This window comes from Curcuma longa, unplaced genomic scaffold (assembly GCF_044706935.1).
Source record: "Curcuma longa cultivar G26 ecotype Majalengka, Jawa Barat unplaced genomic scaffold, ITB_CL_G26_1.1 contig_18462, whole genome shotgun sequence".
Classification (NCBI taxonomy): domain Eukaryota; kingdom Viridiplantae; phylum Streptophyta; class Magnoliopsida; order Zingiberales; family Zingiberaceae; genus Curcuma; species Curcuma longa.
The window spans coordinates 140-11,336 of record NW_027430831.1 but is presented as its reverse complement, the minus strand read 5'-3'; the positions used below and the strand labels follow the sequence as shown (position 1 = coordinate 11,336).

Below are 11,197 nucleotides of genomic sequence, written 5' to 3'. Positions count from 1 at the left end.
TTAATTACATGCCAGCGGCATTGGATGGCTAGCTAATGAATTCTAGAGAAGTTTGAAAATTAGTTGCTAGCTAGCTACTGCTGTAGTATATGGTATAGTATAGTATAGTACAGTATAGTATGTATTTAAGAAAAGACCACTGCCAATTTACAGAAACTAATTAAGAAGAATGCATCTATACTTAATTTTCTGTTCTTGCCAGAAGACATATATAATCGAGTCATTTATTTTATTAAAATGTGTCAATATATATCAGGAGGTCATGGTCTACACAGGAGAAAAGTACTTAAAACCAGAAAATTTAAATCTGAAAGGAATAGTCGCGTTGCTCATTGACGTGATGCCCATTCCATTGCTGGAGATGACTTTGACTCAAAATTGAATTAAATAAATAAATTTAAAATAATTTATTAAATTAAAATACACATACGTTCCAATCCGTTAATAAATTTTGCATTAAAGTCGTGGTTGTTGCTACCACCACTTTTTCCCCAATTATTATTGCGATTTTGATCATGTTTCTGACTATTATTATTGTGGTTTGATGTATTTCTAGAATATGATATCGAGTTTCGATCATAGCTAGACGCAGTATCAATGGAACTGTTGGTGGTGAGGAGGGCGGTGTCGACAGCGCTAGAGGCGGCGGCTACCGGTTTAGCCTTTCAGGTTTCCTCAAGCATTAACCTCGATCGTGCCTCATAAAAAGAGGGTAAAGGTTTCCTCTGTTGAATGAATGTAGCAACACCATCATAGTTCTCATTTAAACTTGCAATTAATTGAAGAACTAATCATTGATTTGAAATCGGTGCACCAATATTAGAGAGTTGATCGACAAGCATTTTGAGTTCTTGGCAATAGGTTGAAATGTTAGGATAATCGTACATCAGAACGTGAGTGAATTAGTTTTCCAAGTAAACGACACGAGAATTTTTATTATCCTGAAAAATATTTTGCAATCGTCCCCATGCTTGTTATATAGTTGAATCAAGTTCTAAAATGGTGTGTAAGAGATCGATGGAGATCGTACCATAAATCAATTGAAGAACTATTGCATCCAAGCGCGACCATATATAATGCTTTCTAATCTCGATTGCCTCTTCTTGTTCTATCCCAGTTGACTTCGATTTCGATGGGATAATATGATCAATAACTTGATATTCTTGACAATGGATTTTAAACGACCAAGTAACTCGATTCTGTTCTAAAGTAAGGGAGATGAAAATTTTGACATTATTAACGACCAGAACAAAATGAAATTTGATTTGCTCAACCATTAATACGAGGAAAAGGAGAGAGAAATAGAGAGAATGATGGAAAGGTGGAGTAGATCAGGTTGCTAGCTAGTATGGCTACGACTCTGATACCATGTAAGAAATTCTGAATACTTTTCTTATTAATTTTGATAAAATATATACAGAGTACATATATGAGTATTATTAGGCTATAAAATAAGATGATTATTTACCCTCTAATAATAAAAGATTATACAGAGATTATTTTTATAATATAATCAGATGACTATTTATATTTTAATAATAAAAGATTTATAAAAATTATTTCTATAATCCAAAGATTATTTTTTATCAGACATATCCTTATTCATATTGCCATATCAATTAGCTTCGAGCTCTTTGGTGGCAGCAATGGTAGTTGTTGTCACAGATCACGCTGAAGAAGCAGACGCAGAAGCAGAAGCAGAAGCAGTAGTGCTTCCAGTTCCAGTCATCGTCAAACTCAGGAACTTGGTCGACGTGGAGGCGGTATTGAACGACGGCTGGTGATACATCGGCCGCGGCCTCGCCAGCGGTAGACTTGGCAGTTCCTTCTCCATTGTCAGGACGTTGAACGCCTGCTGGATCGTCGGCCGGAGCTCGCAATCGGGATGCGCGCACCATAATCCCACGACCATCACACTCTCCATTTCCTTCCGATCGAAGTCTCCGCCGAGCCTCTCATCCGCCGCCTCCAAGATCGCTCCTTTTCCGTAGAGCCCCCACACCCACTCCACCAGCAGCGTGCTATCGGTCATCGGCGGCCTCCCACTGGCGATCTCCAGCGCCACGATCCCGAAGCTGTACACGTCCGTTTCTTTACTGGCCTTGCCGTCGTGGTAGTACTCGGGGGCCATGTAGGCCAGTGTCCCCGCCAGCAACGTCGTCTGCAGATTCCGGCCGTCGTTGGCGACGAGCCTGGCGAGTCCGAAGTCGCCGAGCTTGGCGTTGAAGGCGGAGTCGAGCATGACGTTGCTGGGCTTGACGTCGCGGTGGACCACTCCCGGTTCGCACTCGTGGTGGAGGTAGAAGAGCGCCGACGCCAGCCCTAGCGCGGCCTTGTGCCGCGCCCGCCACTGCAGGCATTTCGCCGAGCGGTGGAGGTGCGAGTCGAGGCTGCCGTTGGGCATGAACTCGTAGACGAGGAGGAACTCGCCGCCGCGGCAGTGGCACCAGCCGAGGAGTTGCACCAGGTTGCGGTGGCGAAGGCGGCTGATGATGGTGACCTCGGAGATGTACTCCTTTTTCCCCTGTCTGCCCTCTTTGGAGAGTCTCTTGATTGCTACATCCTCGCCGCTCAATCTGCCTCTATACACCGATCCGAATCCACCTTCCCCGAGTTTGCCCTCTTCTGCGAAATTCCTAGTCGCCAAGGCGAGTTCTTGGTAAGGATATCTCTTCGGCCCACTTTCTCTCTCGAATTGGCCATCAATGGCGTCGTTTTCGTCTTCGTCGTCGCCGTCGTCGTCTACCACATCGCTAACAGGGGGCTTGCTCTTCATAATCAGCCACCAAATTAACCCCGCAGCCATCGCCACGAACGCAATCGCTCCAGCAGCGATGCCGGCGGCGATTGCGACCGTTGGTACCCCTTCTTTTTCTTGCAAGGTCGAGTTGAATGACCAAGAAAGAAGGCTGTGCGTCTCCGTCAAGTTACCCGTGGTCGCCGAGAACCCGATCACCACCTTCTCCGGCAGGACCTTTCGCAGATCCACGACGAAGGACAGGGCGGTGGCGGACCGGAGGCCGGTCGCCGGATCCAGTCCGTAGCTCACCAGCACACTCAAGTTGTGTGCTTTGGAGTCGTAGTGCACCCACGCCGTCGCCGTCTTGCCCTCCCTGATATCGACGTTCCACGTCACGTTCACGGCGGAGACGATGCTATCGACGTCGATCCCGAGATGGACGCCGGGCGGATCCCAGTCATTGGAGAAGGTGTCGAACTCAACGGCCACCACTGCCGCCTTGGTGGCGGCGGAGTCGCAGACGGAGCTGTTGCAGAAGACGCCGAGGAAGCCGCCCCGGGCGTAGCTGGGCGTGTTCTTCTCCGACGACAGGAAGAAGGCGAGGCCGTCGGCGAACTCCGACTTGTTGGAGGAGTCGATGACGAAGGAGAAGCTGGTGGTGAAATCGGTGAGCTCGTCGGTGCCAGAATCCCACAGCCGCAGTGGCTCCGCGTACTCCACTCTGCCGGTGGAGTCCCGTATGAGTACTTTGGTGAGGACGATCCTGGAGCCGTTCTTGCTTGCGTCATCGCTCGGCAACAACAATGAATTGGACGCTTGGCTGAAATCGCTGAAGTTGAAGAAGAGGGAGCTCGCCGGAAGGGGAAGAAAAGCCGACAAGCACAGGCAAACGAATAAAGCTTTGATCTCGAGCCGCGCCATGGAAATACGACAACTGCAATGTTAGATCCCGTGGAACAGACAGGAATTCAATGAGTTTCAGTGTTGAGTAGCTGCACCAGAATATTTAAAGACAAATTTATTTTTCAAAATGATTTAATTTGTAAAAATATCTATAACTATAAATTCAAAAATAATGTCTAGAAAATAAAAATAAACGTTGACCACAAATTTATATTGTGGATTATTCATTATTGTTGGTAGGATAAGAATAAAAATCCAAGCCTCCTATTCTCACGCGGAGAATCTAAATTTATTTTTAATTAAAAGTTAGTCAATGTGGAAATGTATACTGTAGTTGCTTCTTCACGAAAAGTCCACTCAGATACATCTGCGAAGCTTCTTGGAGGGCATTTAAATTTTTTCTTAGAATTTTCTGATGAATAAAAATATATATATTTGCATTTTGGTTCTACTTAATTCAGAATCTTTTTCCTTGAAGTGTTTGTTACTTCACCAGCTAGCTAGTTGTTCAAAGTCTCTTGTCTCCATCGTATCAACATGCTCACAAAATACACAAACGAAATGTCCAGGTAAAGAGTTTAGAAAGGGATTGGCGATGACATGAGCTGAAATCTTCTATAATGTTCCTGTCTGAATCACCGGACGGCAGCAGTGGAGATGGATATGCAGAGGATTCCTATGCGGTTGAAGACGTCAAGGATGTCTGCAATGCTCCAACGAGGATTAGATTAATGGTGATGAAGTGATTTGGCGTGACTATTCCGACCATCAAATTAACAAGCAATTTGCAAAATAGCAAGATAGAGGAAGAAGAAAGAGAAGACGGGAACATAATAGGATTACCATAAATGACATATTTACGATAGTAATATCAAAAGATTATATCTGACAGTCGTTACCTGCTACATGTATGCCGAAGGGCATATGGGGAATTAAGTTTAACAATCATATGATTGTTCTTCCATTTACTCATAGTGTCGTGTTAAGAAATATCCACAATAATTGTGGATAAGTCTCTGTAGAGTGATAAAGCTAATAGAGGAGTTGGGGAGGCTGAGTTTTTTTGGAGTCAAAGTGGTCAAGTTGAAGGAAGAGTTGATTAGGCAAAATCTTTTTGAGTCAGGATGGCTGAACTAAGAGAGAGGAGATGGAGTCCTCCAGAGTCAAGATGATAATTTTTACTTCCACCTATGCTTGATCTTGACTTTTCATTTAAGTTTGACTACTTTTGATTTGACTTGGCTATATATGAGTCTTTTTTTTACCATATCATAAGTCTTTTCTCTAAGTCTAGTGAAGAAGGTATGAGTCCAACTGATTGGACCGAGAAGACTATAACCTAACTATTGACTAGAACCTAGGGCTGATGTGGCACTGACTCTTCGCTTCTTCAGTGAATGCCTTGGTTAACAAACGAGATGTGTGTTATAAATGCAGACGATTAGCGTAATGGTGTATCGTCTCTAATATCATCACGTAATATCTAATCATTAATGCCGCCCTTGTCTGAGTTTACCATGTGTTAGGGCAATGGAGGATGTACAGTTCAAGGCGACTACAGGGATTCTACCGATTCACTGCGAGGTCAGAGGGCGTACGATGGTACCCACCATTTCGTCCCCTTGATCTAACGATCTAACAGTTATCGATGCTTAGTATATGAGAACTAGTAACAAAGGAATAACAACACACTTATCTCTTCTTGCATCTTGAAACTATAGCTGCCGCTCCTCTTGACCCAACAATTTCTAGTTTCTATAAGTCTTTTGTTTTGCATCTGACCGTCTTTTCTGGTCTTCTCTTCTTTCTATGTCTTTGCTTTCACCTCAATGGTTGTTGAACGCTCTGCGAGTCCATGGTGTGTTGAATTTCAACGAAGGAGATGTGGACAAGATATGGCTTCGCCGTTCGATGTCCCTACCGACCATCGTATAGTAATTCCGAACGCTATAGATAGGCCTCATCGTCCTACTCTTGGCTTTGTAACCTTTTTCCAAGGGAAGATGTTAGGGGGATATATTTAGGTTCCCATATCCAATTTTTTTGATCGAGGTTTTTCAATATTTTCATATTTTCTTTCAATTAGCTCCCAACTGCCAAATAGTAATCATTTTGTACACAATTCCTCTTGTACCTTGAATTTTTTATTACTTTTTTTTATCCAATATATAATTCTTAATTGATTTCAATCGATCGAGTACTTAACAGCAAAGATAACATATATATTACTGTATGTATTCATGGCTATAATCATAAAATTGTGCATGTATCATACATCATTTAGACAATTTGTATGAGTAGGCGTATTAGGCTGCTGGAGTGATAATTAATCCTAAAAAAATTATGACTAGGCGTATCAGCTGGCTGTTGAAGATCAGGCTCCGCGTAGACTGCTCTGGAGCCCATGCTAAATGCTGCCATATTGCCATGTTTCTGGTTTCTGGTAAGCTCACTGCAACCATCAGGAGAAGTAGACCATGATGCCATTTCGTCGTCGTCTTCAAGTAAAAGACTGCTTGGATCGAAGCTAGGCAAGTCGAAGGAGAGAGCAGTTGCCAAGGCAACAAGAATTCCCAAGAAGAAGAGAGTAGACATTACTGCAGACATTAATTACTAGTGCTGCAGTGTGTGTATATGTGTGTATTCAGGAAAGAACAACCACTACTGCTAATTTATAGAAAGAAAGAAAGAAGAATGACTACTGATCCGTTCGTTCTTGGTAGTCAAGTAATCTATATATCTAATTAAAATGTATCTATATAAAATTAAAACATATTGAAATGTCAAGGTCAAAGGTCATTAGTGCAGTAGCTTCATGGGCAAGTTCGAGATGACTTGGACTCAGCCTTCAGAAGAAATAAATATATATGAGAAGATTGATAGTTGTTAGTTAATTAAATGCTATTTCATGTTGACTAGAAATCATCAATCATTTGTAAACTAGTTAACTAATAACGATTAATCATTTTAGGGACCTTAGTTTATGCAAAATTAGTAGCACTGGAAAACTCTTAAATACACATTTTGATAAATTACAAATTAGAAAATATATATATATATATATATATATATATATATATATATATATATATATATATATATATATATCTTTAAAATATTTCACAAATTTATATATATGTGCATCATCTTTAAAATAATTTGTGTTGTTACTTAGAAGCTAAGAAGAGCTATAAGACCTTTTCTTAATTAAGCTTCTTTCAGATTTGAGGCAATCCAAATATAATATTAGACTTTCTGGTTTGTTAAATGAACAAAATAGGTCTTTGTTATAAAGAATGCTTTGTACAAAGGAAGGTCTGCAATATCAAGAAATACTAAATTAACAAAAGTATCTGGATTTATATATTTCAATCTGGACGACACCCCCCAAAACAAAAAACAATAATCGTTCTGGATCAATACACACTTGTTCAGACATATATATGTCATTGTAGTACTGATTTATTTGCATAAGAAAACATATAGATCAAAAGACAGTAACAAGATAGAAATAATACATTTGTTCAGACATATATATGTCATTGTAGTACTGATTTATTTGCATAAGAAAGCATATAGATCAAAAGACAGTAACAAGATAGAAATCAGTACTTTCTTCTGCTACGGCAGATGAAGAACATCTCCAGATATTATTGGTATTTGTTGTTGCCAAAGTTGTTGCACCAAAGCTGAGAAGGAATTAGCCAAAGTGGGTGATGAGGCCGTTGCTGCAAAATAGAAAACCAAAGGGCATATACCATTATTTTATTGTATTGTACAGATAACAATTCATAGTAAAACATTTGATTGTCTTTGGGATTGCTGTGGATGAACTACAAACAGTAAAGTTTTCAAGTGCCATTCCACAAAGGAAATAAACTGTCCTGATTCCTGATGGTGAGGACAAAAAAGATGCTGCAACACAGGTGATGATAATATTATGTTACGTTATTTTTTATTTGAATCAACCGAATAAATTGATGCCTTTCCATCAACTCTACATGAAAAGTGCATCATCGTCCTGGAGGTCATCTTTGATGCTTTAATAATTTTAAGTTTAAGATCTTGAAAAATTACGCTATTTTTCCTGGTGGTTAATCATTTCTTCTGTGATTACCATGTTTGGAAGGAGACGAAGTTTTACATCCTCTTCCAGAGAGGGCCATACCATCGCTAAAGCTGTAACTTAGCCCAAAGTGCAAGAAGAGGAGATGTAGACAACAAGGGATCAACCCCATTTCCAATGCTTCGCAAATATATTTTTGTCCAGTGGTTAGGTCCACTGGTTTTTCCTCGCAATAAAAATGAAAGACTGAATATACAGGTATATAGACGTCCCTGATGGATGACAGATCTACCAAAGATGAACCATTACTAGTATTTACTACCTTCTTCGTTAAAAACAAGTGTCGTTGAGTTCTCTTATATATATTCTCTTCGTCTCTGAAAGAAGTCATTAAAATCAAATGAAGTCACAAAAATTTGATACACGTAACAAATTAAACACACAAGATTCAGTTCACTATCTCTCGACAACACAATTACTACATATATTCTTCATTAAAATCAAATTTATCTTTTAGCACGGAGGAAGAGGAAGATTTGGCAGTGCCGTCTGCCCATTGAGCACGTTGATCGCCTGCTTCATTGAGGGTCGCAGATTGAAGTCTGGATGAGCACACCACAATCCTACAACCAACACTCGCTCCATTTGTTCTTCATCAAATTCGCCGTTTAGCTTCTCGTCGGCTGCTTCAACTACTCTGCCCTTGGCATAAAATTCCCACGCCCGTTCCACCAGTTTGCCCGTGCTCGGCCTTCTCGCACAAGCAATCTCCAGGGCCACGACTCCGAAGCTATAGACATCTGACTCTTTGCTGGCTTTGCCAGTGTCAAGATATTCAGGGGCCATGTACCCCAGCGTTCCGGCATTCACCGTGGTTTTCCAGCTGAGGTCGTGGTCGATGAGCCTAGCAAGGCCGAAGTCTCCTAGCTTGGCGTTAAATGCAGAGTCCAACAAGATATTGCTCGGCTTGACGTCGCGATGCAACACGCACTGCTCCCAGTCGTGCTGGAGATAGAGCATCGCAGAGGCCAAGTCTAAGGCGATCTTGTACCTCGCCGGCCATCTCAAATGATTTTGCGCAGAGTACTGCAGATACGAGTCAAGGCTACCATTGGGCAAGAACTCGTAGACGAGGAGGAGTTCTTGTTGTTCGTGGCACCAGCCAACCAACTTAACCAGATTGCGATGTCCGAGGCAGCTTATGACGTTGAGTTCAGAGAAGTACTCTTTCTTTCCTTGCTTGGACGACTCCTTGGCGAACCTCTTAATGGCGACGTCAAGGTTCAATCTCTCCAGATGGCCTTTGTAGACCGACCCGAATCCACCTTCCCCGAGCTTGACGTCCTCAGAGAAGTTCCTCGAGGCAGCGGCTAGCTCTTCGTACGAGAACCCACTTGGCCTTCCTTGCATCTCCAAGCCATCATCACGCAGCCGGTTCTGGTCCATGTTGATATTGGCCCTCTTCTTCTTCCTGCTCCACAAGAACACGAAACCCAACAGCAAGAGGAGGAGGAGGAGGGTCCCTACCCCTGTGACCGTCCCAACAATGAGCCCCGTTTTGCTTTTGCCTCGTCGCACGGGAGGATGTTTCACTAGAGCCGAAGAGAAATTCCATGATAAAAGTGTGTGTGTCTCATTATTTGTTCCCGTCGCTGCCGAGAACCCTACAGCAACCTGCCTTGTTGGACAAACTCAGTGAGTAATATATATATATATATATATATATATATATATATATATATATATATATATATATATATATATATATATATATATATGAATAAAGTGATATATATATATATATATATATATAAAATTTTGATCTGCTGCGCGACGGTTTCTTATGCGCGCGTCTGCAACACCATGATCATAAAAATCTGACCGTCCAAAATTGAGAATGCATAGTATTTCTTCCGCCGACCCGCCGCTGTTCCCGCCGCCGTCGTGTCGCCATCCGACCACCGCCGACCGTCGGACCGGGCCCGATCGACGGCCAACTCGCCGACGCACCGGCCGGCACCGGATTTCGATCGGATTGTGGCTGGAATCCGGCCGAATTTGATCGGAAATCGCCGCCAGTGGCACGCGGCCACTATGGGTCAAATCGCGGTCGATTTCCGACCAAATCGCGGTCAGCGGTCCTTCCTCGGCCGGTCTCCGATCGCGATTTGGTCGGAAATCGGCCACGATTTGGCCCACAGTGGCCGCGTACTACTGGCGGCGATTTTCGACCGAATTCGGTCAGATTTCGATCACAATCTGGCCGGAATCTGATGCCGGCCGGTGCACCAGCGAGTTGGTCGTCGATTGGGCCCGGTCCGACAGCCAGCGGTGGCTGGACGGCGGCGGGAACAGTGACTGGAGGTCGGGGTGTCGCGCATGGATCGCATAGGAAATCGTCGCGCAGCAGAGAAAATTCGTGTATATATATATATATATATATATATATATATATATATATATTTAAGATATTTAAAATTAATTATAGGACGATAATTATCTAGAAAACTCATTAATTACTAACCTCGGATGAGATGAGCACCTCCCGAAGGTCCACGATGTAGCTAAGGCTGTAATTTGTAGTACGGGATCCATTCGATCTTAGAGTTAGGAAAACACTTAAATTATGAGTGCCTGAATCGTAGCTCACCCATGCATCTCCCTGCCATTTGTCGTCACCTCGATCGGCATCCCAAGTTCTATACTCAACTGACCTGGCTGAGCCGACGTCGATCCCAACATGAGGAGTCGATGGATCGTCGAGTGCAGGATTTGCGTACGTGTCGAACTCCACTGCCACAATCGGAATCCGTGCGGAGATGTTGCTGTCTGTCGATGACGGCGACAGACATACCGAAGCACTGAACAAGCCGAGGCCGCAGCCACCGGAATAATTGGGATAGCTACTGGAGTTGGAAGGAAATGGAGAGAGGAAGAAAGCCATGCCATCTCCTGGCCGCCTTTGACCGTTCGGGTTGATTATAAAGGCGAAATGGGTGGAGAAATCGCTCAGGTAATCAGAATTATTCCAGAGCAGAAGAGGCTCCACGTACACTGCTCTTCCCAGGCTAGATTGCATATTGGCGTCTCGCTCACTTCTGGTAAGCTGAAAGCAACCATTATAAGAACTAGACCATGATGCATCGTCTTGAAGTGTGATTGTAGAAAGATTGCTTTGGTCGAAGTTAGGGAAGTCGAAGGAGAGAGCAGTCGCCAAGGGAATGAGAATTCCCAACCAATACAAGAGAGCAAAGATTTTAGGCATTGGATGAGATGAATGGATGGATGACTAAATAGCTCCAAGATTATATGTATGTGTTCAAGAAATTAGAACCAGTATTACGACTGATTTATAGAAAGGAGAATGCCCAGTACTACTGTTCTTGGACAAGTAATCTATTTTATTAACATTGTGTTTGTGTAAATGAAATATCAGCCGGTCAAGGTCAATAGAAGAGAAAAGTATGTTCCACCAGAACTTTATTTTA

General features: G+C 42.7%; 2 protein-coding genes across 2 annotated transcripts; both read right to left on the bottom strand.

Annotated features, from left to right (window-relative positions):
* Positions 1–1,602: 1,602 nt before the first annotated feature.
* On the bottom strand, positions 1,603–3,696 carry LOC141816863 (L-type lectin-domain containing receptor kinase IX.1-like). Its single transcript, XM_074704590.1, has one exon. The coding sequence runs from the start codon at positions 3,659–3,661 to the stop codon at positions 1,667–1,669; it is 1,995 nt and encodes a 664-aa protein (XP_074560691.1). The 5' UTR covers positions 3,662–3,696; the 3' UTR covers positions 1,603–1,666.
* Positions 3,697–8,222: 4,526 nt separating this feature from the next.
* Positions 8,223–10,974, bottom strand: LOC141816864 (L-type lectin-domain containing receptor kinase IX.1-like). The gene is made up of 2 exons (XM_074704591.1): positions 10,234–10,974; positions 8,223–9,383 (listed from the first exon to the last, which is right to left on the bottom strand). The coding sequence occupies exons 1-2, from the start codon at positions 10,972–10,974 to the stop codon at positions 8,223–8,225; spliced, it is 1,902 nt and encodes a 633-aa protein (XP_074560692.1).
* Positions 10,975–11,197: the final 223 nt, after the last annotated feature.